Below are 27,871 nucleotides of genomic sequence, written 5' to 3' on the forward strand. Positions count from 1 at the left end.
TAGTGGTAAAATGGTTTATCTTTCTTCTCTTCACTACACTCAACCACACACACACACACACACACACACACACACACTCTCTCTCTCTCTCTCTCTCTCTCTCTCTCTCTCTCTCACCCACCCATTACCTGTATTTGGACATTCTCTCTCCCTCACACACATACACATACACACACACACACACCCATGTGTTTGCATACACACACACACATATATATATATATATATATGCATATATATATATATATATATATCATTTTTTTGAGAAAGAATTATTGACATCAGAATAAAGCCCTTTTTAACTCAGGAAAGCTCCCTCCCTTCCAGCCCGCTCCCGCCCTCTCCCCTCCCTCCTCCCACCCTCCCAGAAAAAAACAATGTTGAAAGTATCTGTATCGTCCACAGTTTTCAAATTTCTTTTGCTTTTCGATTTGTTGTAGCTTTGGCAAATGCTGCGAAGGATGAACGGCTTAGCGATCCATCAGAGAAGAAGCACCCACAGGCCTGAGCCCCAGACTCTCTGGAAAAGGAAAAGAGACCCCACAGTCATAGGTGATGAGTTTGCAGTTGTCTGCAGTCTGCACAGGGGCCTGGGCTCTTTCTGTGTTCTGCCCTACCTGCTCCAGTCTGCCCTGGGGGCCTGCTCCAGAGTCAGGCCGGGGGTGGGGATGAACTCTTCTATCTGGGGGTTCCAGGCAGAGGGCAGGACCCCAGTCTCAGGGGTGCAGGAGCCTTGATGGGCCCAGGGAACTTGGTGGGAATTGGGATGGAATCCTGGATCGGGACAGAATTCTGGATTCCCCCTCTCTCACTGAGGATCATCAGGAGATAGTCTGTTTCTTATGTGCTTCTTGCCACAGAAAGTCTGAAGCAGTCCAGTTCTGCCCACCCACCAAATATGTTTCTGCCTGCCCCTGCCCTCTGAACCTTCCAGTGCCTCTTGTTAGGGAAAGGACTCAATCAATCCATCAATAAATCAGTGGTATATTAAGTGCTTACTTTGCTCAAGCACTTTTACAAAGTGCTTAGGAGAGACTCAAAGGCCTAAAATTCTGCCTTCTCCAGTAGGTCATCCCTGATTCATTTTTCTTCTTGGTTCACATCATCCCAACTACTCCTTCAGGACTTTAACACCATCTCTATTTCTATGCCCCCACAGCTCTTCTGTACTCTTCAAGTGCTTACTCATCCATGGTTCCACTTTTCCATTCTCTTTTTCCTCCTATAAGTAATTTATTTTGTGTCTCTTTCTCCCACTAGGGGTAGGGTAGAGATCACATCTTCTAACTCTATTAGGTTCTCTCAAGTACTTAGTGAACATCTTTCTCCAACCATTTATCACAAAATGAGAGCTCTCAATTGGTTGACTGAATCTGGAAGAATTCCTACGATCCCACTCCATCGGGGAAGGGGGCAGGGAGTTGATCAGGCCTTGCAAAGTGGAGAGTTAGATTCTTGGAGGGGCTGCCACTTCTCCCTAATGCCCCACCCACAACTTGCATTTAGGTCGTGCTACAGGCTTTTCTGGTGGAGGGATGGTGAATCAACCTATAGTAGCGTTCACTGAGGGCTAACCGTGTGCAGAAAACTATGCTAAGCAGTTGAGAGTGTTTGGTAGAGTTAGCAAACACTCAAGGAGTACTCTTGGAGCTTCTTCAAATGCCATCGAATCTTTTCCAATCAACTGCTACTCCATGAACACACCCTCTCCAGAACGTCCCATCTTCTGCCATAAAGTCATTCTGGTATGTGTTTTCATAGAGTTTACTCGGTCAAGATACGAAAGTGATTTACTACTGCCTTCTTCCGCGCAGTAAAAACTTGAGTCTGCCATTGTCTTTGATCAATGTTTTGATCACTTGATCGTCGACCTTTGACTCTCCCATGCTGCTGCTGCCCAGTACAGGTAAACTGACTTTGTCTGATGCTTCGGCTTAGAACTTTCCATTATGAGTAGCCCTATATGGTATAGCTCTAAGCTCCATCAGCGTATGCAAACTCTCCTGCCACAATAAGGCGTCAATTCATAGGAGAGTTTACCGGCCTTATAAATAGCCACTGAAAAGCCAATAGGGCTTCGATCAATGGTGCTTCCACTGGGTTGATTTGGACTGGATTGGGTTTCCATTTAATGTCCTGCTCTCAGTGCTCTTCCCCTCTTCCCTCACCTCTAGAGAAGGCTCAGAGGAGACCCCAGAGGCCCACGTGTAGGAAGACAGTGACTGGTTTGTTGAAAGTCCCCACCAGTACTACCACGTCCCTGGGACCAGCCCAAAGGCCCGGGCACAAGAAAGGAGCTCTGCCCGCCACTCCAACTTCCTTCCCAAAGTCCCGATAGCCAGAAAGTGGATCCCTGAGGCCCAATGGGGTCTTACCTGCAGGTTGAACCAGCTCTGGCAGCCTCTCCTTAGAAGCGGGAGGTGAAGTTCCTGAGCGTGTTGGCCCCGGTTAAGGCCCCCAGCATGTTCCTGTCAAACCCTTGCTGCAGGAGGAGAGAGACACGGTAATGGGGAGTGGAGATGGGGAGTGGAGTGGTAGCCTCGGGGAGCAGAGGCCAGCGACTGACCTGCAGGCCCGAAGCCGCTCAGCCTTGGACTTTAATCCTTGCTGAAAGGTCCAGTGGATTCCCAGTCCCTTCCATGCAGAAGTACCGGCAAACAACTCCTTTCCAACCTATTCTGGCACATGGCTTCTGGTCCCCAGGGCCCGTCCTGAACTAGCTTACTCCAGACCAATGACTCACTTCTCACCTCAGCCACAACTGGTTTACCCCTGCTGTCTAAATAGCCAATGTGAACTCATAATGAGCATGAGGGATTAATAGCCCACAAATGCCACTGGAGAGGCCTAGCCCATTCCAGATTGGTGGTGGAGGAGAGGTGGAACTTACTTCCAAATCATGAGGTGATCCTGGAGATAGTTCCTCTGGGCTAGGCCTGGCCTTAAAAATACCATCAAGTTTGAGATCGCGAGTATGTGAAGCTGTTCTATTGCACGTAACAGGTTTGAACTGCCCCCAACCACTGTCCGGACAAACACCTGGGTCACCGGACTGCGATGTGGGTAGAGCTTTCCAGAGGGATTCTCGAGTGTGGGACTGGGAGCAGGCCAGTGGTGCTGATGCTCCCCAATGTTCCCTCTGGAAAATTGCAAAACTGCAGCTCACCCCATAAGCCTCTGGGAAAATGGCCATAAAAGCCGCACCTACAAAGGAGCGTGTTTCCTGATCAAAAGGAATGAGATACTTAACAACTTCCAAGGTGCAAAGAGCCCCTTGAAATGGTCAGAAATTCATGGTGGGGTCCCACCCCAGCCTTCTCTTCCTTCTCTAGGACCCAAAACCAGGGGTGTTTGTGAAGTCTCCCTAGAGCGGCGACGGGGCCTTGGTTTGGCTTCGGGCAGCAGAAGGCATGACTAGCTAGGCTCCTTACCTGCCTGAGGATTCCCTGGAGGTCCTTGTGTGACCACATGTCAGACAAGAGCAGACGGGCAGCTTCGGCGGCCTTGGGAGAGGTACTGGACAGAGGGAAAGGAGTAGGTCAGGAAAGACCCTGTGGCAGGCTGACCCCAAACCAGGCCGACCCTGGCAGAAGCGTCAAGGGGTCAGTCCAACCTCTGCCCACCCCGCCCATGTTGGGATGGCTTGGCTCCTGGTCTCCCCGCCCTCCCCATGGGCAGGCTCTGGGAATGGAGCGCCCAGGGTTTTCCCACGGCTCACCCGCTTCGGCACATGTTCACCAGGTTGTTCAGCAGGCTACTGGAGAAGTACTGCTTAGCCATCTGGGGCAGGGAGGTCATCAGGTTCCTCGTGGTGTAGCAGGCAGAAGATGTGATGTCTTCTGAGTTGCTGGTGTTGCAGGTCTGGCTAGATAGGAGGCGGGTCATCTCAGGAAACACTTGGTTACCTGCAAGGGGTTGGGGTTTGGTCTTGAGAACTTGGGACCTGGCCCAGGTGTGGCCAGGCTAGCTCCCCTCTGGGACTCTGCTCTCCCTCCCAGCCCAGAGCACCATTAAAACCACACCTACAAATGTTATCCATCCCAGGAAACCCACTCTGCCTGCAAGTACCTGGGTATTTCAAGCCAAAAGGAGCTGAGACCAGCAGTTGTTTCTACCTGGAAGGACACTCTTTGCAGGGAGGGGGGGGAGGTGGTGGGCGAGGGGGTGGTGGTGGTGGTGGTGGTGGTGGTGGTGGTGGTGTGTGTGTGTGTGTGTGTGTGTGTGTGTGTGTGTGTGTGTTACACACAGAATGGTGGGGATTGAGGACTCCACACTGACCTTTTCAGGCACACCAAACACCTGTCAGTCACTCACATGTATACATACACACACACACACACACACACACACGTATATCAATCACTGGTATTTATTGAGTGCTTCCTGTTCTAAGCACTTGGAAAAGGACAGTCCAGTATTGTTGGTAGGCACGAGAATTATCCAGATTAAATTGCAGACTTGGTTAAGATACTTTTATCCCTCTTGCATGCACTGCTTTGGTCTTGCCTGCCACTCTGGTTCTGCTTCCTTAATAGGGCTACTCTCCCTCCCCCTCTTCTAGGGACTTTGCATTCACCCTTAATATACTGCCTTGAGAATCACCCTGAAACAGCGGCCTCAGAGAGGACCAGGGGGTCTCCCTGCTAGCTGAACGTGAGATTTAATTGTTAGATGGGGGCAAGAAAAGAGGCAGAATGTCTGTCTCTCTCTCTCTCTCTCTCGTTCTAGCCTGTAGGCTCTTTGTGTGAAGGGAAAGTGACTAGTAACTCTACTGTATTGTACTTTCCCAAGCCAGTACCATTGACTGATTGGTTAATTCAGTCAAGAAGCAGCAAGGCCTAATGGGAAGAGCATCGATCTAGGAGTCAGAGGACCTGAGTTCTAATCCCTGCTCTGTCAATTGTTTGCTGTGTGACCTTGGGCAAGTCACTTAATTTTTCTGTTCTGTAGTTTCCTCAACTGTAAAATGGGGATTCAAAACCTACTCTCCTTCCTACTTAGACTGTGAGTCCCATGGGGGACAGGGCCTGTTTCTGACGTAACTAACTTGTACCTACCCCACACCTTAAAACAGTGTTGATGCATAGTAAGTGCCTAACAAATACCATAAAAAAATTAGGCAGGAATCATGTACATCAACTCTATTGTACCATAGAGCAGAGTGGCCTAGTGGAAAGAGGCCTGGGTTCTAATCCCAGCTCTGCCACTTGTCTGCTGTGTGATCTTGGGCAAGTTACTTAACTTCTTCGGGTCCCAGTTCCCTCATCTGCAAAATGGGAACTCGATACTTGCTCTCCCTCCTACTTAGACTTTGAATCCTATGTGGGACCTGATTATCTTGTATCTACCCCAGTGCTTTGTCTAGCACTTGGCAAATAGTAAGTACTTAGAGAATACCACTATAATTATTATTATTATTATTATTACCACCATTATTTATACTTGAGGGAATGAGGCCAAGAATGAACACGAAAGGGAAATTGCCTGCCCGTTATCCAGGAATCAAGGGAATGAGTGAGAGACTTAAGCTCAGAGGGAAGGTTAAGCAAGGAGGAGCAGAGACAGAAAGCTTGGCAATTCTTCCCAGAAGCCCTCTCTCACCCATGGCCCTGTGGAGCACAGGGTGGCGAGACATGTTACTCAGCAGAGATGCTCCCGACCGGACCACATCAGAATTCCCCGACTGGAGGAGGCGGGTGATCTGGGGCAGGCCCTTCTCTCTCAGCGCAATCATCTGGCTCATGCCGTTGGACATCTAGGGAGGGAAAAGCAGACAATTATCCAATGGAAGACTTTCCTTACCGCATTTATGATCCTTGGGAGACTGGCAGGGTTTATAACTAACGACTGGTTACCCGGAGACTGTGAGGACTCCACCTTCTACATCCCTTCTGTCACTTGTCTTGACCTTATCTTAATCCACTGTTTCTGGTGTCTTTAGCTGTCTTTCCCTCACCTAGATTGTGAGCCCTATATGGGACAGGGACTGCTGTAGTATCTGGCACAGTGCTTGGCATGTAGTAAGAGCTTAGCCATTAACCATGCTCACTAGTGCCAACTCAAAAACACAGGCAGAGATGCTGGGGGTCTTCAAGAGACCATCACTAGCATGTTGTCTTCCATACCCTGCTACATATCCACTTCTTCCCCATATCTGTAAATTACTTCAGTGTCTGTCTCCCCTACTCAACTGAAAGCTCCTTGAGGGCAGGGGTCATGTCTACTAGCTCTCAAACACTTGGTACAGTGCTCTGCACAAAGTAGGTGTGAAATGAATATGACTGGTTGATTGATAGATTAATTGAGAGGTCCACCCCTCTAACTTATTTAGCTTGTCATCCCCTCACTGAGTTCTCTGACATCACAGGGGAGGTTAAGGAGATCAGTATTGCCCCCCTCCACCTCCGACCCGATTCCCTTTTTCCCATCTCTCCCTATGGTTGACTACAGGTTTCTGGAGGTTAGAACCTGTTAACTCTCTTGCCAGACATCCTGCAGCCCACCAGGGTCACCAGGCTCGACACCAATGAGAACTAAGGATCTTTTATGTTCCCTTATTTCACTCAAGGGGAGGAAACATCAACCCTCAACCCCATGGCCAGCCCAGACTGAAAGCTCAATTCCAAGGCAGGGCCACACGGAAAGCCCCCAACAGGACCCACATCATCACAGGCCCCAGGTCAGTCCCCTCAGGCATGCCTAATAGTAATGATCCGCTTTGGGGAATGGCCATTCCATTGATGAAGAGGGCTCAGATCTCCTGTTTCCCCTGAAATGTGCTCAGCCTGTGGGAGCCAAGCCAATATTGACTGCATCACGAGATGCCACCCACGCCCGGAAAGCCTGAAGAACAGGGGAGAGGGCTGTAGATGGGTCTTCCCCTCTCTGCCTCCCTGAGTCCAGGAGTGCCCAGGGTGGCCCGTTGTTGGGTAGGGATTGTCTCTATCTGTTACAGAATTGTACTTTCCAAGTGCTCAGTACAGTGCTCTGCACATGTAAATGCTCAATAAATATTACTGAATGACTGAATGACTGGGCAGGATTGAGCCCAGGATTGGAGGAGGACAGTAATGGTGATGGGCCTGTAAGTCAAAGCTATGGTCATTGATGCTCACCAGGCCACAACTCCAAGTCATATTTGGGGAATTCATTCATTCATTCAATCGTATTTATTCATTCATTCATTCAATCGTGTTCATTCATTCAATCGCGTTTATTGAGCGCTTACTGTGTGCAGAGCACTGTACTAAGCGCTTGGGAAGTATAAGTTGGCAACAACAGGCACACAGTCTAGAAGATGAACAGACAACTGGAATCTTAGAGCTGGAAGTGACCTGAGAAGTTATCTGGCCCAGCCCCCTTCCTCCAGGCAGATGTGACTTGCCCTGTTCTTAAAACCCTCAGGGGTGGAGATTCTACAGCCTCTTTCAACAGCCTGTTCCTTATGACTGACACTGACTGTGACCCTTAAGGAGCCCTTTCTTACATCTAACCCAATTTTCACCAAAATCCAGCCCCAGTTTCTTGGGTACAATCCTCTTCTTCCTTGAACTGTGCCACAAGACAAATTGTACTACTTGCAGCAATGGTATTTTCTGTATTTTCCGAGTGTCCATGGCAGGCAAAGCCCTTCCATTCAGAGTTTGGGAAAGTACAGCTACAAAAATAGATATGATCCCTGCTCATAAGGAACTGGCATGGTGGTGACAGACATAAAAATATTTACAGAGTAATTGGAATAAATAATTGAATGCACAAATAAATAAATATATAACACAAGTGCTGATGATGGGTAGAAATAATAATAATAATAGTAATAATAACGGCATTTGTTAGGCACTGATTATGTGCCAAGCACTGTAGTAAGCTGTAGGGTATATACAGCATAAAGAGATCAGACACAGTCCTTGTCCCACATGGTGCTCACAGTCTAAGGGGGCAGGAAAACGGGTATTCCATTCCCATTTCATAGATGGGGAAACTGAAGGATAGAGCAGCACGCAAATAGCCAAGCCAGGATTAATAACCGCAGTTTTTGTTAAGCACTTACTCTATGTTAAGCACTGTATTAAGCACTGGGGTAGATAGAAGATAATCAGGTGCCACATAGAGCTCAGAGTCTGAGTAGGAGGGAGAACAGGTATTGAATCCCCATTTTGCAGATGAAGGGACTGAAGCACAGAAATGTTACGTGACTTGATCAAGGTAACACAGCAGACAAGGGATGGAGCTGGGATTAGAATCCAGGTCCTCTGATTCCCAGGACTGTGCTCTTTCCACTAGGTCAATAAGTGCTAGAGGTCATGTCTCTCTTTGTTTAAGTTCTCAGTCCTAGGGTTGTTTCCCCCATAAGTACTCCTGTCCCCACATTTAGCTCTTCATTCAGTTATTGGTTTAGTTGTTTGATTTTTGATGGGTTTGTACTGCTTCCTCTTCATTCTTTCTGCCCTCACTATCTGTTTCTTTGTGTCTGCCTTGACTCCCCCATTAACTGTTTGTAATTGTAATAGTATTTATTAGGTGCTTACTGGGGGCGAAGTAGAGAAACAGCGTGGCTCAGTGGAAAGAGCACGGGCTTTGGAGTCGGAGGTCATGGGTTCAAATCCCATTTCTGCCAATTGTCAACTGTGTGACTTTGGGCAAGTCACTTAACTTCTCTGTGCCTCAGTTACCTCATCTGTAAAATGGGAATTAAGACTGTAAGCCCCCCGTGGGACAACCTGATCACTTTGTAACCTCCCCAGCACTTAGAACAGTGCTTTGCACATAGTAAGCACTTAATACATGCCATCATTATTATACAAAGCACTGGTAGAGCAGGGGGTGTGTTTCTTGTTACTGTGGAACTCTCCCGACACTGTGCAGGGTCTAGCCCTCAACAGATGCTCCATAAATACCAGTGATTGATGGATTGATTGATTGATTAACATTTTAGGTAGATAGAGAGGAAAATCCCTGGGATTTAGTAAGGGGCCCTCCAGAGGTCAATTCTTCCACCCCCTGCCTCTGGGGAGGTCAGTCCTCATCTTAGCCCAGAAGGATCCAGATCTCAGTAACCTGTTCCAATGATTACAACCAGTCCTTTTTGAGAAGCAATATGGCCTAGTGAAAGAGAAGTTAGGGCCTGGGAGTCAGAGTACCAGGGTTCTAATCCCAGCTCTGCTACTTGTCTGCTGTGTGACCTCAGGCAAATCACTTATTTGTGCCTCAGTTCCCTCATCTGCAATATGGGGATTCAATACCTGCTCTCCCTCCTACTTAGACTGTAAATCCCCATGGAGCACCTGATGAGCTTGTATCTACCCCAGCGCTTAGAATAGTGCTTGACACATAGTAAGCACTTAACAAATACCACAATTATTATGTCTAACCCACATCCCTCCTGCTGCAGTTCGGCCCATCCTCTCTCATCTGGCCTTGAGTTGAGTTGAAGATTAATTGGCTTCCCACACTCTACCAGCTAGGGAAATGACTGCTTCAAGGGCCCACATCAAAGCTGTTGCTCTTTGGGGTATAAACAACTAGTTCTAAGCTCTATTTTCAGTGTAAACTGTCTCTGGGGAGAAAAAAAAAAAACAGACCCAGCCAAACCCTCATTTCTCACGAGTCCCCCAACAACTCTGCAGTTTTCCAAAGTCAAAAAGCCACAAAAATCTCAGGTGAGCCAGAGAACTGTCCAGGATTCTGTCTACGTTCTCAGCTCCATCCGGTCCCCTCTCCTCCTGCTGCCGCCCCCACTGCTGGTCTTTGGACATAGTCTCACTAACCAGACGGAGAGGTAGGAAGCATTCTCTAGGCCCTCCACCTGATTTCTCTCAGGCCCTGGGAGAAGGGACCATGACTTATTCTCACGGTAGGAATTTTCCTCTGGGAGAGGGAGGGTGGGGCCAGAAAACAGCAAAATGATCCTGAAATGCTTCCAAGGCAAACCTGGCTCCTCTATGGGAAGGGGAGGAGACCCACATTGCTCAGTGAGACCAAGAGTGAGCACTTGGGCCAAGCAGAATGGATTGGAGCCTTGTTGGACTGTCCAGACCCCCAGGCAGGGGGATGTCCACTACGAGGAACTGCAGGATTCAGAGAAAAAGCCTTATGGCCAATTCCCACTCCTGACCACTTACTATGTGCAGAGCACTGTACTGGGAGAGTATAATGTAACAGAGTTGGTAGACATGTTCCCTGCCCACAAGGAGCTTACACCCTAGAGGGGGTGACAGACATTAAAGTAAATTACAGACATGTAAATAAATGCTTTGGAGCTGAGGATGGGCTGAATAAAGGGTACAGATTCAAGTGTGAGGGTGATGCAGAAGGAAGAGGGAGTAGAGATATAAGGAGACTGAGTGAGAGAGAGGGAGAAGGAGCAGGGTAGGAAAGGGGGAGGGAGAAGGAGAAAGGAGGAAGCCGGAGGACTGGGGCTGGTCAGCGGTGGGGTGGGCAGCAGCAGGGGGTGGACAGAGCAGAGGCCCAGCGGTACTTACCAGCCCTTTGCTGGCAGTGAGGTTCTGCAGGGCCCCGGCACAGGCTTCCAGGGTGGCATCCTTCTTGCTCTTGCCCATTAGGGACAGGTAGGTCCGGACGGCATCAGAATGGTACAGCCAGTTGGTGCCTTTAGGCTTGGTGTCCTCTTCAGGCAGGGGCAGGTCGTAGTTGTTATTCTGGGGGTGAAGGATAGGTGGGAGCCATCTGAGGCCTGGGAGAGACCCAATCCCGAGGCAAGTCCAGCCTAAAGGGGGCAAACCTGCCCTTTTGGGGCTCTTGATGGCTGCAGGAAGGGAAGTCCCAGGGGTGGAAGCAGGGGCAGCCCGAGAGCTTCCTGTCTGCTAGGTGGCCTCCATGGGTCTCGCAAGCCCTTCCCTCTGTTTCTGTCTCTCAGAATCTCCATAAGCCTCTCCATAGCCAGCTGCCTCCCTCCCACCTTCAATTCTCCCACAGGGGAAGGGGAAATTAGGACACCCAGAGAGAAGGAGCCGGCTTCCATGGCCACAAAGCTCAGCCAGGACAGCCACTCAGGCCAGCCTGCAGAACCAGGATGGCGGGTAGGTCAGCCCGGCAGAACTGGGACAGCCACTCATCCTGGCCCAGCAGAACCAGGATAGTGAGCAGCCCTGCCCAGCAGAACTGGGATGATGGACAGACCAGCCTGGCAGAACCAGGATGGTGGACAGGACAGAATGGAAGAACCATATGGCCCAACAGAACCAGGACAGAAGACAGCTCAGCACAACAGAACCAGGTCAGTGAGGAGCCTGGCCTGGCAGAACCAGGATGATGAGCAGCCAGCAGAACCAAGATGGAGGACAGCCAGGCCTTTTGATTACCTGGAACCAAGTGTCTTGGGACAGGCACCAGTTTAGGCAGTGGCAGATTTACATGGTGGCACCATGTTCTCCCCTCCTGCCCCATCCTGCCCTCCCTCAGTGGGTGGGGGCCTCACCATCATCTTGTCGCTCTTGTTGCTGAAACAGCCAGTGGAAGACTTGTCCGTGTAGGCGTGGCGGGCGTTGTGGTCCAGCTGGCTGTACTTGTTGGGGACTTCGGCATCCAGGCGGTAGGACAGATTGTGCAGGATGCACATGCAATTCTCCACGGACTAAAAGCAAAGAGGGACTTCATCTCCTGCCCAGAGTGGCCAGGTCCTAGGGTTGCACTAAACCCAGGCAAACGAGGCACTGGATCAGTAGCCCAGTGGACAAGGGAAGCAGCATGGCCTAATGGAAAGAGCCTGGGTGTACGAAGACCTGGGGTCTAATCCTGCTTCCACCACCTGCCTGCTAGGTGACCTTGGCCAGTCACTTCACTGCTCTGTGCCTCAATTTATTCATCTGTTAAAATGGGGATGAAATACCTGTTCTCCCTCCCTCTTAAACTGTGAGCCCCCAATGGGACAGGGAATGTGTCTCACTTGATTATCTTGCACCTACCCCAGTGCTTAACACAGAGCAAGCCACAGTTATTATTTTAAAATGCTCCTAATCAGGTTACTCACACTGGATTCCCCAAAGTCCCAATCACCCCTGTCAATCAATCAATCATTGGTATTTATTGAGAGCTTACTGTGTGCAAAACCACTGCTCCACCCAGTGTCTCAGCAATTTGCACTCTGGCTGGCCCAGTGGGCAGAGGGAACCCAGTCTGGCCCTTAGTCTCCTCTTTGCTTTGGCTGCGGTGACCTGGCTGTGATGGCCGGCAAACCAGCAGAGACTAATTTCTCTCAGGAGGAGTTTCCCATTCCTCTCCCTTTCTATAACAGACGTCCTCAGAAGAGAACCACCTCCTATTTCTTGACTTCTATTTTTCCTAGTGGTGTTTGTCTGGAGGACTGAGTCTCTGGGGGTAGCCTGAGGGGAGCAAGCCTTGCTGAGGAGGAAGAGGTCAGCAACAACCAGCGGTGCCCTGCAATCTCAGCAACACAGCTGGGATAGGAGAGAAGTGAGTTGTCAGTCGGTCAGTCAGTTATGTTTATTTAGTGCTTACTGTGTGCAGAGAACTGTACTAAGTGCTTGGGAGAGTACAATATACCAATAAACAGACACATTCCCTGCCCACAATTATCTTACAGTCTAGAAGACTTTTAAATTGTAAAAGTCACTTCTAGAAGTCATTGACTTCAACAGCTTGGAGCCACTTGTGCAGGAGGTGACTGGCTCACCCCAATGCCTCTGTGGTGACTCTTCCCTGTCTCACCCCCAACCATCCCTGGATCCAGCCTTCCTTCGGGGCTGGGTGATCAGTGGCACCCTGAGGAAGGCAGAGGTAGAGAAAGAACCTGGGAGTCCCGACTCTCCGGCCCGCACACCACCCTCCACAGAGACGGGAAGGATACTGGAGCCTCTCAGTCCCACCTCCCCCTACGGTGTCTGCACAGTGATTACTCTGGGCACTCATCCCCGGGCCCGGGAGGTTCTGATCCCAGTGCAGTTCCCACGGGGAGATGCCAGTCAGTGTGGGTGAGGGCCCCTAGTCAGGTCTCACCTTGTCATCACAGCGGCCTGCGGACACACAGTTCTGCACATAAGCCATGAGGGAGTCAATCAGGCCTCCGTAGTTCCGCATGGCGTGGCGGCCGGCATCGGCCGAGCTCAGGTTCCTGGGTGGAAGGAGCACCAGTAGGAAGTAGGATGGCACGGATGAGAAGAGGGGGAAAGGGATGGAGGTGGAAGGAGGCCCAGAAGAGAAGGGAGAGGGGACGAAGGGAGAGAAAGAAGGAATTGAGAGAGGGAGGGAAGGTCAAGAGCAGGAAAGGAAGTAGAGAAAAAAAGAACAAGCAGTCATGAGTTTAATGGCTCTCTGCCCCTGCCAAAAGTTGACAGGGCCCTGGCTGTCATTACTCCTGACTGATTTTCTGCTCACCAAGGGGGCCCACACCTTTTATGGCCCCAGGCTTCAGCTGCAGATAGACCCACTCCAGGCTGACCCCTGGTGCCACATTCTGCCCACTGACCCCAGGGAGGAGCCCCCTCTGTCCACCAGCTGATCCACTCCCTTCTGTTGGGGGGGAAGGGGCACTTACCCAGACTCTTGGGTGAGGGGGGATAGGATGGCCCAGACAGGTGACCCTGTGCCTACCTCCTGGTCCAACCCAGCTAGGGGAACACACCCAGGGAGGCCTTTCCACAGGCCAATAGGGCTGGGAGGCTTGACAGCTGTTCAGATGCCCTTCCTCGCTTGTGGCTTTTCTGCAGAGAAAGCTGTTGTCCCGGCTGTGGTACACAGCAGCTTCCCAAGCTTGTCAGCATTGCCTTGCCAGGTGGGGCTGCCTTCCTCCCTCCCTCCAGGGCTGCAGCGGGCTCAGCAGCACCATAAAGCCCTTAATTATGCTGCCGTTTCATCTCTCCAGCCCCACTACTCCAACACCGAGGCCCCTGGACCAGCAGCACAGGCACAGGCCCGGGAGGAGCTGGAGAGGACTGGCAAGTCGAGACAGAAAACCCCAAGCCAAGGTGGCTTGCTGACTTCTCCCAGCCACCCAAGGAGGAAAGGGGCAGCACCACCCCCAGGCTGTGCATTTGGTGATGGTACCCTATTTCCTGGCACACTGGTTGCTGTCTTGCAATTAGCCACACCCAAGTTTCAGGACCCCAAAGTCTGAATGCTCAATTTGACCTTTCTGATGGATGAGGCACGCCCCTATTCTGAACATCATCAACAGCATTTGTAGGACATCTACCACATGTTTGAAAGTGTCTGGCACAAAAGTGCAGCCTTTAGGCAAGTGAGTACAGTAAGTGTCGTTTCCCATTCCCATCTCTCCAACCAGCCTCCAAGTTAGTTAAGTTTGTATCCTCCAGGCTCCACCCGGATCCACTTTGGGCCTCATCAAAGCTTCCTAGGGGCCCCAACCTTGGCTGCTCCCCTGGTTCTGTGCCCCCTCTCTGCTACACACATTCACACACATACACACACACACACACACTATACAGTGGCCTTATATAGGGTCTCCCACAGAAGATGTCCTCAGTCGACCTTCCCAAGGAAGTGGGGTGGGCAGGCTACAGGCACCATTTCACCTCTCACCTCAAGCAGCCTGTGGCATTGAAAAAGACCTCTGGGTCCACGATGTCCCTGGACCGGTTACTGTTGCCATCACACCACCCAGAGAAGGGGATGATGACCCTGTCGGCCAGGACAGAGAGAGCTTCGTTGATCAGCTCCTGCTTCAGTTCATCAGTGGAGGACAGGTTCCAGAGGAGGCCTTGGAGAGAAATGTTTCATCTCACCCACTGAGCCCACTGGCCACTCACTCCCTGGGCCTGCCCACCAGCTCGGGCTTTTAGGGGTCTCTTCCCATCCGAGGACCAGCTGTCCCACTCCATGTATGAGCCCTCTACTAACTCTCCTTTCCATTCCTAAGTGCTTAAAACAGTGCTTCATGTGCAATGAGCACTCATTAAATACCACTGATTGAAGAAAAGGTCCCTGCTCCATTCCCCCCAACTTAGACTGTGAGCTCCACGTGGGACAGGCCCCATGTCCTGTATGATTATCTTGTACCCACTCTGGCACCCAGCACCCCCTGTAGACTGTAAACTCCTTGTGGGCAGGGAATGTGGCTCCGACTCTATTGTACTGTACTCTCCCAAATCCTTAGTATGATGTTGAGCACAGGGTAAGTGCTCAATCAATACCACTGATTGACTGACCGGCACCTAGTGATTGTTTGATAGATACCGTAACTAAGGGAGAGTTGCTCTGGCTGAGTGCTGGGGCCAAGGCTTCAGGGAGGGAGTCTGTCTGTCTGTGTCTGTCTACCTGTCAGTTGTTTCTGGATCTCAGTGTTCCCAGTTCTGCGCAGGAGGGTGACCGCCTCCCGGATGCCGTTCTGGCGCTGAGTCTCGATCTTGTTGGGGTTACTCCTGAACACCAGGTTGCGGAGTGCCCCGGCAGCTGCCTGCTGGACATTCTGGTTGTGGCTGCGCAGCAGGTCCACGAGCTTGCAGATGCCGCCCAGCTGATAGACCTAGAAGGAGAAGGTGTGGGGCGGTGACGGGGGAGACCTCGGGAAAAACTGAGGTTGGCAGCAGGGCCCAAAACAGATTGAGGATCATGTCCTCTATCTCTATTGTCAGTCAGTCAGTCAGTCATCCAATAGTATTAACTGAGCATTTACTGTGTGCATAACACTGAACTAAGTACTTGGGAGAGTACATTATAACAATGTAACGATTCTTGTTATATTTCTGCCCACAACAAGCTTACAGTCTGGAGAGGTGGAGAAAAACATTAATATAAATAAAATTACATTTGTACATAAGTGTCTTAGTGCTCTCACAGGTGCTGGATACAAGACGCTTCCCAGAGTAAGTGCTCAAATAATGCCACTGATTGATTTACTGGTTGAATGGATCCTGAGGCCTCAGGTCTCATGCCTTGCCTTCATTTCAGGGTCATCCTTCCATCCCTCAGCAGCAGCCCAGAACCCAGGGACCAGCTCTGGGCCTGACCCAGCTAGGTGGGCTTCAGCTCTCTCTCTTCCCACAGCACCAGCTGGGCAGCCTTGGTAGCTGGCACCACTGGTGCACTCAGAGAAATAGAGGCAGCTGCCCACCATGGAGAGCAGCCAACCATTTATTTGTCTTTCTCCTCCTCTAGATTGTAAGCTTGTTGTGAGCAATCATTCATTCAAATCAGTTAATCATATTTGAGTGCTTACTTTGTGCAGAGTACTATACTAAGCACTTAGGAAAATACAATACAATAATAAACAGACACATTCTCTGCCCACAACTAGTGGAATGTGTCTGTTATTTTGTACTCTTCCAAGCATTTAGTACTGTGCTCAGAACATAGCAAGTACTCAAGAAATACAATCAGCTGACTGACGGACTGAACTACCAGGGGAGCTGGCGACCACATACCCAGATCCACAAAGCCCGGCAACAATTTGGATTAATGTAGTCCAAACAGGGTCCAATCGCAAGCAGGAGCTGGTGTGGGTCTCTGAAAATCCCACTGTCAATTCATCCCAAAGATGGCTAATTCCTAAATAATAATGGCAGTCTAGCCCCCAGCTACTGAATTGGATGGCACTTTGGTGGAACTATGTGTATGTATTAGTGGTTCTGTGTATTTGAAGAAGACACCACTGTTGGTCAAGTTCCCCTACGAGTGTGTGTGTGACTGAAAAGGTTAAGATGGGGGATCCACAGTCCTGGATATACTGGGCACACAAAAAGGCTGCCCCTTGTTGTGTTGTCAAGTTTAATGTTCGTATTGCCTGGTGCTGTTTTCTCTTTCTCCTCTGTCATTCTTTATGAAGCTTTTGCTCCTTTCTTGGATGGCAGTGTGTCATCTTGGTCCATCCCTGGCACTCAGCTCTGTTTACCACTGGGACGCAGCACTGTCTGAGGAATTGTTTAACAGTGTCCTTAGGAACCTTGATATGGGAACAACACTGGTGATCCCAGAATGAGGATAGGCTGAGGTTGCACAAAAACAGAGTTTTTTTGTGATCCTTCAATGGCAGATCACCAGATTCAACTATCCCTGGATGTAGAAGTAGGTTGGTCAAAGATTCTATTCCCCTGGAGGAAATGCCGAGACCATAGACCCTTTCTAGTCCTGGGAGATTTATCTCCCGGGATTTGGAGTGAATGGAATTACCAGGTGATTAGGAAATAATACAAGTTATTATTGAGGTGTCTATAGATCCTCAGACTTCTGCCCTGGTGGCAGAAAGTAGCAGCGGTGGGGAGGCAGGAGGCAGAGGTGGGGAGATAACAATGAAAGCAGCATGGCATAATGGATAGAGCACGGGCTTGGGAGTCAGAAGAATCTGGGTTCTAACACCAGCTCTACAATTTGTCTGCTATGTGACCTTGGGCAAGTCACCGCACTTCTCTATGCCTCAGCTACTTCATCTATACAATGGGGGTTAAGGCTGTAAACCCCACATGAGACAGGGTCTGTGTTTAACCTCATTTGCTTAGAGAAGCAGCATGGCTCAGTGGCAAGAGCCTGGGCTTGGGAGTCAGAGGTTGTGGATTCTAATTCCAGCTCTGCCACTTGTCAGCTGTGTGACTTTGGGCAAGTCACTTCACTTCTCTGTGCCTCAGTTCCCTCATCGGTAAAATGGGGATGAAGACTGTGAGCCCCACGTGGGACAACCTTGCTTACCTTGTATCCCCTCAGCACTTAGAACAGTGCTTGGCACATAGTAAGCACTTAACAAATACGAACATTATTATTATTTGCTTGTATCCACCCCAGCATTTAGTACGGTGCTTGGCACATAGTAAGTGCTTAACAAATACCATAACTATTATTATTATTATTATTATTGTCATTAATGGAAACCAGGAGACTTCCCCAGCAGGATCTGTTGCAGAGGGTGGGGACAGGAGCCACACTGTGGGTGGGGGTGACTGTGACATTGCTTAAACCAGGGGTTGGGGTGGACTCTGGGCTACGGATGTGGGGAAAGGAACCTTTTTAACATGGATCAAGAAGAGTGAGGGAGCCCCAACTGAAACCACTTAAAAGAATCTCTGTGATGCTAATTATTAAGTGCTGCTCAGGTGGTTGAAGCCCGGTGGCAATTTTGCCTTCCTTCCTGCATGTGGCAGGAGGGCAGGGAGGGGTGAGGTGAGGGCAGGGAGAGCAGGGTGGGGGTCTGGGTGATACAGTCCTGTTCCAGGTAACACCTCGCCCCAGCCCAGCTCCCACGGAGGGGAGCATTCCTGGGCAGCACACAGAGCGTCCTGTCTCTCCCCTGGGCGGAGGGAGAGGAACCTGGTGAGCAAAGGGCCCCACCCAATCTTGAAAAGCCCAGACCCTCCCTTGCAGACTCAGGAGGTAAATTTGGGGCTTGTCACCTCTTGTTTGGCACATTCATCCTGGAAGCAGGTGTGCTGGATGTAATAGGCCCCGATGGCTTGGTACTTCTCATCGGGGGAACACAGGAACTGGACTGCTTTGGGGATGGTCAATCCGCTGCACTCTATGTCCTCACTGCAGATCCTGGATGGGAGAAGGAGCAATCAGGAGTTGGCTGGCAATTAGGGGTAGACTGAGTGGAAAACCAGTGGCAGGACTCGATTCCCCAACAATTTCCTCCCACCCGATCACCTCCAAAGTCTCCTGATCATCGCTTTTCTTTCTAGCCATGGCCCACAGGATACAGCGATCCTCTGGACACAGTGGAGAACCACTGGATTGGAGAAAGGTTGATACTGAATCGTTCTGAGTGAAAATCCCTCTCCAAATAATTGCGAAGCCATCTTTCAATTGTATTTATTGAGTGCTTACTGTGTGCACAGCACTGTACTAAGCGCTTGGGAAGTACAAGTTGGCAACACATAGAGACGGTCCCTACCCAACAGTGAGCTCACAGTCTAGAAGGGGGAACATCTTGCAACATGTAGGCTGAATCAACTTTCCAGGACATGCTGGCCAGCTATCCGTAATGTCCAGCAATCCAGACAGAGGCTACCATGACTCACCCCCACCACCCCCTCCAAAATAAAGTCCAGTTTCTGCAAAAATTGGGCCTACATCTCCACAGGTCTGCCCCACTAGACAGGCATCTGTACTCCCAGTTCGCTGGGATGCCAATGAGCTCAGATTTCTGCTGGGTTTCACTAAGGAGAGATGAAGGTTCAGGAAGGGGAAGGAAAGATGAGTCAAAATGGAGGTAGGCTCTATTCTGAGCAATATGGCAGGGAAGCATGAGCTTGTGGGGGCAGGGAGGAGGGCAGTTGTTGAACATGGATCATTTTGGGGAGGAATGTTTCACTCTGGGGCAAGGACACGGGAGGAGGAGAAGAAGGGGAGCTGAGCGGAAGCCCCAACGCTCCAGGTGAGCCGGACTTACTTGGAGCTGGCACGGGAGTGTCCGAAGGAGTGGTCCTTGTTGCAGGAGATGGGTGGGATGTAGACAGGGTCCTGTTTGGAGGTGCAGGAGGGGGGCTGGCCGGGGCACTTTTTGCCAGTCTTCTGGGTGCTGCAGGTGCTGTAAAAGCTGTAGCGGCTCTGAGTGGTCTTCTGGGCCCTGCCGCCCCCATAGCCCTTCCTCAGGGTACCCCGGGGGTCGCAGTACAGGTCGGGCTCACTGCGGCTGGCCTTGATGTTCTGTAGGAAGCAGGTGTCGCTACCCGGGCCGGGGCAGGGACCGCGGCTGTACTGGCGGCCCCAGTTCTCCATTTGGCTGTAGGAGCTGAAGCGCCTATTGTCTGCCTCCCGTTTCAGGGTCCCGTTGTAGATCTGCAATGCCACAAGAAAGGTTGTGCCTCACTCTCTGGAGAAGATGGAGCAGGCAGGCTTGGGCTTCTTGCACTGGGGAAGATGGGCCAGGCAGGGTCAGGCCTCGCATCCCGGGCAGACAGGGCAGAGTGAACCCACCAAGTGGAGTTTACCCACTTTCGAGAGCAGGGGAGCACAAGCCATGGTCACAGGATGGACTGAGTGCCCACTGACACCAGGTAAGTGCACTTGGGGTGAACAATCTGAAGCAACTTGGCCTAGTGGAAAGAGCACAGGCTTGGAGTCTCCATAAAATCTCCCTATAATCAGGAGTGTTCTCCCTAAAATCTCCCCTGTCCCTCCCTCCTCCTGCCCCTTCTTCAACTCTCCCATCTTTCCCAGCAGTCTCTCAAGAGGTAATCTCCTGCCTTCTCTCAAAATCCAGACACATATCTGACCCCATCTCTTCACACCATACCAGAACACTTGCCCCTCCCTTCTTCCCTCTCTAACCACTCTCTTCAGCTGTTCACTCTCCAATGACTTCTTCCCCACTGCTTTCAAGCGTGCCCATGTCTCCCTATCCTAAAAACCCCCCTCCCTTTACCCCACAGCTCCCTCCGGTTATCACTCCATCCCCCTCCTACCATTCCTCTCCAAACTCTTTGAATGAGTTGTCTACACCCACTGTCTTATGTTCCTCTCTTCCAATTCTCTCTTAGATGCCCACCAGTCTGGCTTCTGTCCCCTTCACTCCACTGAAACCACCCTCTCAAAGGTCACAAGTGATCTGCTTCTTGCCAAATCCATCGGCCTCTACTCCATTCTAATCCTCCTTGATCGCTCAGCTGCCTTAGACACTGTCAACCACCCCCTCCTCCTGGACACATTACTCAACCTCGGCTTCACTGACATTGTCCTCTCCTGGTTCTCCTCTAACCCTCTAGCCACTCATTCTCAGGCTCTTTTACAGGCTCCTCCTCTGCTTCCCATCCCCTAACAGTGGACATCCCTCAAGGCTCAGTTCTAGGTCCCCTTCTATTCTCCATTTACACCCACTCCCTTGGAGAACTCATTCGCTCATATGGCTTCAACTGTCATCTCTATGCAGATGATTCCCAGATCTACATCTCCAGCCCTGATCTCTCTCCCCATCTGCAGTCTCGCATTTCCTCCTGTCTTCAAGACATCTCCACTTGGCTATCCGGCCATCTCCTCACACTTGACTTGTCAAAAATGGAACTTCTTCCTGTCTCACAAGCCCACAACCTTGGCATTATCCTTGACTCCTCTCTCTCATTCAACCCACATATTCATTCTATCACTAAATCGTGTAGGTTCAACCTTCACAACATTGCTAAAATCTGTCCTTTCCTCTCCATCCAAACTGCTACCACTAATCCAAGAACTTATCCTATCCTGCCTTGATTAGTGTATCAGCCTCCTTGCAGACCTCCCTGTTTCCTGTCTCTCCCCACTGCAGTCCATTCTTCACTGACTGGATCATTTTTCTACATAAACCTTCAGTCCATGTTTCCTCACACCTCAAGAACCTCCAGGGGTTGCCCACCCAACTCTGCATCAAACAGGAACTCCTAACCATCGGCTTTAGAGCACTCAATCATCTTGTGCTCCAACCTCACCTGGCTACTCTCCTACTATAACCCTGCCTGCATACTTTGCTCCTCTAATGCTATCCTACTCACTGTAACTCGACCTCATGTATCTTGCCACAAACCTCTCGCCCACGTCCTGCCTCTGTCCTAGAAAGCTGGGTATCTTCACATCTGATAGACAATTACTCTCCCCTTCCTCAAAGCCTTAATGAAGGAACATGGCCTCCAAGAGGCCTTCCCTGACTAAGCTCTCTTTTCCAGTTCTTCCACTCCCTTTTGCATCACTCTGATTTGCTCCCTTTATTCATCTCCCCTCCCAGTCCCATGACACTTATGTACATATCTGTAATGAATTTGTTTATATGAATGTCTGTCTCCCTCCCTCTCACTGTGGGCGGGAATGTGTCTGTTTTATTGTTATATTGTACTCTCCCAAGTGGTTAGTACAGTGCTCTGCATACACTAAGTGCTCCATAAATACGATCGATCATTGACTGATTGGGAGGTCGCGGATCTGGATTCTAATCCTTAGCCCTGCCACTTGCCTGCTGTGTGATGTTGTGTAAGTCACTTCATTCTTTGTGCCTTAGTTCTTTCATCTGTAAAACAGGACTAAGATCCCTATTCTCTCTCTTCCTTAGCTGTGAGCACCACAGGGGACAGGGACTGTGCCCAACCTGATTATCCTGTTTCTAACCCAGTGCTTAGTGCAAAGTAAACATTTAAATACCACAATTATTATTGTTACTATTTTTGTTTCAGAACAGAGAAGTGACCTATTACCTGCCCACGAGGAGGTTACACTCTTTTTTAAAATGATATTTGTTAAGTATTCAGTATGTGCCAGGCACTGCTCTAAGTACTGGGGTAGATACCAGGTAATCAGGTTAGACACAGCCCATGTCCCTCATGGGGCTTACAGTCTTCATCCCGATTTTACAGACGAAGTAACCGAAGCACAGACGCTTGCCCAAGGTCGCATAGCAGACAAGTGGCAGAGTTGGGTTTGGATCCCAGGTTCTTCTGACTCCCAGGCCTGTGCTCTATCCACTAGGCCATTCTGCTTTCTACGGGAGAGGAGCTGGAATCATCTCTGGGGCCCAGAAGCACTGCAGAGAAGACAAGGGGAGGAACAGGCAGAAGCTGGAGGAGAGAGTCCAATTCCTGCAGCAGCAGTACTATGGGTGGGTTAGTCTTCTAGGCTGTGAGCCTACTGTTGGGTAGGGACCATCTCTATATGTTGCCAACTTGTACTTCCCAAGCGCTTAGTACAGTGCTCTGCACACAGTAAGCGCTCAATAAATATGACTGATTGATTGATTGATTGATTAGAAAAACCCAGGCACTCTGCAGGGGCCTGGTCTGGGCAGACCCTGGGGGCAGCAGCGAGGAAGGGCTCTGGTAGAACTCCTTGCAGCTGTATCTCCACCCCGGCCCCACTGGCTACCCTCGATCCCACTCCTGACTTCTGGGTTCTGAACCAGACTTTACCCTGGCTATTAGTAGCACCAGCAGTCCCCTGCAGATTGCCTGGGTTTTTCTAACCCACCCATGGTACTGCTGCTGCAAGAACTGGACTCTCTCCTCCAGCTTCTGCCTGTTCCCTTGTCTTCTCTGGAGTGCTTCTGGGCTCCACAGACTATTCCAGCTCCTCCCCTACAGGAAGCAGAATGGCCTAGTGGATAGAGCACAGGCCTGGAAATCAGAAGAACCTGGGATCCAAACCCAACTCTGCCACTTGTCTGCTATGTGACCTTGGGCAAGTCGCTTAAATTCTCTGTGCCTCGGTTACTTCATCAGCAAAATGGGGATGAAGACTGTAAGCCCCAAGAGGGACATGGGTTGTGTCCAACCTGATTACCTTGTATTTACCCCAGTGCTTACAGCAGTGCCTGGAACATACTGAATGCTTAACAAATATCATTTAAAAAAGAGGGTAACCTCCTCGTGGGCAGGTAATAGGTCACTTCTCTGTTACCTGGACAGGGGCATCTGATCTATTAATTGAGGGTTAACTATGTGCAAAGCACTGTACTAAGAGCTTGGGGGAGTACAAGGGAGAGACAGTGAAGCAGCATGGCCTAGTACAAAGAGCATGGGCCTGGGAATCAGAGGACCTGACTTCTAATTCTGGCTCCACCACTTTTCTTTTGTGTGACCTTGGGCCAATCACTTAACTTCTCTGTGCCTCAGTTCTCTCATCTGCACAATCAGGATTCACTACCTGTGCTTCCTCCTGCTTAGAATCTGGGCCCCATGTAGGACCTGATTATCTTGTTCCTACCCCAGTGCCACAGTGCTTGACACATAATATGCACTGAATAAATGTCACAATTATTACAATACAACAGAGTCGGGAGGCACGATCCCTGTCCAGGACGGGCTCACAATCTAGAGGAGGCAAGTGGACTAGGCTCCGCCCTGTTCTGGGAGCAGGTTTTGGGTTGCAGCCTGCAGAAAATCACTCCCTACCCAGGGCCACTCTCCCAGGAGGTCCAGGCTGATTTTACCATTCCTTTGGAATGAAGATCAAGAGAACTTTTACTCATCTCCCTCCACTGCTGTCTTCCCCTCCATTCCCTCCGTCCCCTCCTTCTACTCCTCCTCCTCACCAATAATATTTTTTGAGCACTTAGAGTACGGAGAGCACTGAATTTGCCACCTGGAAGGAATTCTGCCCTGGGAGTCAGAGGATGTGGGTTCTAATTGTGTTCCTCCACTTGACTGCTATGAGACCTATGCAAGTCATTGAACTGCCCTGTGCCTCAGTTTTCTCATCTGTAAAATGGGGATTCGGTACTTGATCTCCCTCTTCCTTGGACATTGAGCTCCTTGTGGGACAGGGACTGTGTCCAATCTGATTATCTGGACTCTTCCCCATCACTTAGTACAATGCTCTGCACAAAGTAAGCACTCAATAACTACCACGGATTGATTGAGTTGCTTATGATCTAACAAGGGAGATGAGCAGTCAAAGAATGTCTAGTATTCAACAGATACCAGAAGAAGGACATAAAGGCAAAAGATAAAAAACCAAGGCAAGCCACTTTGCAGTATAATGAATTGAAACAAATCTTGGTGGTATGGGGACTGATGGCACTGGAGTTGGGGGAATTTGTGCACTGAAGAGATTTTAGTCAGGTAAGGCCTCCTGGAGAAGCTGGCTCTATAGAAGAGCTTTGAAGGTGGGGAGGAGTGGGGTTTGGCAAATTTGGGTGGCTCAAAGAGTGCCAGTTGGGGTGTAGTGGAATAATCAATGAATCAATCGTATTTATTGAGTGCTTACTGTGTGCAGAGCACTGTATTAAGTGCTTGGGAGAGTACAATTCGAGTGGGTAGAAACTGTTCCCTGCTCACAGTCTAGATGGGGAGACAGACATTAAAATACAATAAAATCAGTGCTATGTGGCTGAGGGTGGGCTGAACACCAAGTGCTTAAAGGGTACAGATCTAAGTGCATAGAAACACAGAAGGAAAGGGAGTAGGGGAAATGAGGGTTTAGTCGGGGAATACCTCTTGGAGGAGATGTGATTTTAATAAGACTTTGAAGGTGGTGAGAGTGAGGGTGTTTGTCAAATATGAATATGACTGACTGATTGGATGTATGAAAGGGAGGGAATTCTAAGTCAGAGGAAGGATGTGGGCAAGGAATTGACAGTGAAATAGATGGGACTGAGGTACAGTGAGTAGGTTGGCATACGCATCAGGCAAAAACTCCTCACCCTCGGCTTCAAGGCTCTCCATCACATTGCCCCCTCCTACCTCACCTCCTTTCTCTCCTTCTACAGCCCAGCCCGCACACTCCGCTCCTCTGCCGCTACCCTCCTCACTGTGCCTCGTTCTCGCCTGTCCCACCCTTGCCCCCGGCCCACGTCCTCCCCCTGGCCTGGAATGCCCTCCCTCTGCACATCCGCCAAGGTAGCTCTCTTCCTCCCTTCAAAGCCCTACTGAGAGCTCATCTCCTCCAGAAAGCCTTCCCAGACTGAGCCCCCTCTTCCTCTTCCCCTCCTCCCCCTCCCCATCCCCCCCGCCCTACCTCCTTCCCCTCCCCATGGCACCTGTATATATGTTTGTACAGATTTATTACTCTACTTTACTTGTACATATTTACTATTCTATTTGTTTTATTTTGTTAATATGTTTTATTTTGTTGTCTGTCTCCCCCTTCTAGACTGTGAGCCCACGTCTCTATATGTTGCCAACTTGTACTTCCCAAGTGCTTAGTACAGTGCTCTGCACAGTAAGCGCTCAATAAATACGATTGAATGAATGAATGAATAAGAGGAGCAAAGTGTATGGACTAGGTTATTGTAGGAAATCAGCGAGGTGAGGTAGGAGAGGGTGAGCTGAATAAGTCCTTTAAAGCCTATTGTGAGGATTTTCTTTTTGATGTGGAGGTGGATTGACAACCACTAGAGGATTTTGAGAATTGGGATTTCAGGCAGAGGAGAGTATATAAGTATGAGGGAGTCTACCAATGGTTTTGTTTGATTGCAAATGCCCTCAGAAAGCAGGAAAACGGCTTTCTTTTCTAGCTTGATGGATTTTAAAAGAAGGCATTCTGGCCTTTAAAGCTCTGCTACACTGCAGACCTGCTTCCCTCATTCCTGATCTCACCCCACATAGTTGAAGACCTACCACTGAATTCAGGAAGATGCACAAGGGAGGGCTCTTCAAGATATTCCTCTGTGAATCAGGCAGAAACTCCTGACGACTGGCTTTAAGGCATTTGATCTACTCTCTCCCACTACAATCTAGCTCGCACTCTTTATTCCTCTTGAACTCACCTACTCACTGTGCCTCATTCTCATCTCTCTCAGAAGTGACCTCTGACTCCCACCCTCCCTTCTACCTCAAACTCCCTGCCCTTTCATATCAGGCAGTTCACTGCACTCTTCATCTTTAAGGTCCTTCTGAAATCACATCTTCTCCAGGAGGCCTTTCCTGATTTATTGCCAATCTCCCCACCTATATCCCCTCAACTGCCATTTCAGCAACTTCACAAAATCTGAGACAATTAAGTACTCACAAACCCTGCCCCCACCATGCCTTTGTACACATATTTTTTCACTCTACTACATCTTCCTCTCTTTAATTATTTTAGTGTCTACTTCGCCTGCTAGATTGTAAGCTCCTTGGAGTCATGGTCTATTAATACTCTAGTACTTGAGGCCTAAGGAAGAAAGCATGGGCCTGGGGGTCAAAGCACCTGGGTTCTAATCCCCGCTCCATCACTTAACTGCTGAGTGATCTTGGGCAACTCATTTAACTTTTCTGTGCCTCAGTTCCCTCATTTGCAAAATGGGGACTGTAAGTTCGTCTGTAGACTGTGAGCTTGTTGTGGGCAGGGAATGTGTCTTTATTGTTATACTGTACTCTCTCAAGAGTTTAGTACAGTTCTCTGTGAACAGTAAGTGCTCAATAAATATGATTGAATGAATGAATACCTGTTCTTCCTCCTGATAATAATAATAATAATTATGGTATTTGTTAAGCACTTACTATGTGCCAAGCACTGTTCAAAGCACTGGGGTAGAAACAAAGTAATCAGGTATTCCCACGTGGGTCTCACGGTCTTAATCCCCATTTTACAGATGAGGTAAATGAGGCACAGAGAAGTTAAGTGACTTGCCCAAGGTCACACAGCAGACAAATGGCGGGGCCGGAATTAGAATCCATGTTCTCTGACTCCCAAGACCATGCTCTTTCCACTAAGCCATGCTGCTTCTCTGTAAGTCCCATGTGGGACATTATTATTTTGTACCTACCCCAGCACTTAGTTCAGTGCTTGACAAATAACACAGTTATTATTATTACTCTCCTAAATGCTCAGTATAGCACTCTGCACAGAGTAGGTTCTAAACAATTACTTTTGATTCCTAATTGTCCTTAATAATTCCTACTTGTCCTTAATAGGGAGAATTTAAGGGGTCAGAGCCAACCAGAAGATGAGGGCTATTACTCTTTCATGTTCAAGGAGAGCCCTAGCATCTAACCACCATTACCAGCATCAGTAGTCCCATTTCCAAGCTGGGCAAACTGAGGGCCAGAGTGGGGAAATCCCAGGACCATGAGCATCCCAAACTGGGGGAAGGGAAATCAGGGGTTCTGCCCTTTGACCACTGGTCCTCAGTCCCCTCCCTGAAGTCTCCCCTCCTTCAGGCACCCAGAAGACACACATGGGTAAGAGGATGAGACTGGCAGGGGAGCCCTCCCCCCACCATCAACAACAGTCCAGCGTCACCCAGGAAATGATCCGACATTCTCAAGTAGAAAGGCCAAACAGAGGCACCTTGTCTTTATTTCCTAGGTGAGAAAGAGCCTGAAAGCTGAGATCAACAGGAGGATTTCACTCTGGGAGCCAAACCAATCCCTCTGTCATTTTCCCAAGAGCTTGCCAGCATCCCATTTGGATCCGACCTGTGCCAACATGCTCCCGAGCACCCAGGACCAACATCCTGCCTGGGAAAATTATCCTCGCAGCTGGTGATTAGGAATTAACCTTGTCAAGTCTGAGCCTTGACCAGCTGCCCAGTGCCCATCTCTGGGGTCCACTTGTCACTCTGGAGTAGCCA

General features: G+C 49.7%; 1 protein-coding gene across 1 annotated transcript in view; it reads right to left on the reverse strand.

Moving 5' to 3' along the window:
• Positions 1 to 403: 403 nt before the first annotated feature.
• PKP1 (plakophilin 1) overlaps positions 404 to 27,871 on the reverse strand; it is a 72,377-nt gene continuing 44,909 nt past the window's right edge. Inside the window, exons 3-14 of the mRNA XM_038749479.1 lie at positions 19,313 to 19,701; positions 18,315 to 18,459; positions 15,253 to 15,460; positions 14,518 to 14,695; positions 12,976 to 13,090; positions 11,438 to 11,593; positions 10,482 to 10,658; positions 5,602 to 5,755; positions 3,719 to 3,905; positions 3,432 to 3,516; positions 2,376 to 2,482; positions 404 to 520 (exon numbers count right to left, since the gene is read on the reverse strand). Of these exons, the coding sequence (XP_038605407.1) occupies positions 2,408 to 2,482; positions 3,432 to 3,516; positions 3,719 to 3,905; positions 5,602 to 5,755; positions 10,482 to 10,658; positions 11,438 to 11,593; positions 12,976 to 13,090; positions 14,518 to 14,695; positions 15,253 to 15,460; positions 18,315 to 18,459; positions 19,313 to 19,701 (1,869 nt within the window). The 3' untranslated portion in view covers positions 404 to 520; positions 2,376 to 2,407. The remainder of the gene's footprint in view (positions 521 to 2,375; positions 2,483 to 3,431; positions 3,517 to 3,718; positions 3,906 to 5,601; positions 5,756 to 10,481; positions 10,659 to 11,437; positions 11,594 to 12,975; positions 13,091 to 14,517; positions 14,696 to 15,252; positions 15,461 to 18,314; positions 18,460 to 19,312; positions 19,702 to 27,871) is intronic.

This window comes from Tachyglossus aculeatus, chromosome 7 (assembly GCF_015852505.1).
Source record: "Tachyglossus aculeatus isolate mTacAcu1 chromosome 7, mTacAcu1.pri, whole genome shotgun sequence".
Classification (NCBI taxonomy): Eukaryota; Metazoa; Chordata; class Mammalia; order Monotremata; family Tachyglossidae; genus Tachyglossus; species Tachyglossus aculeatus.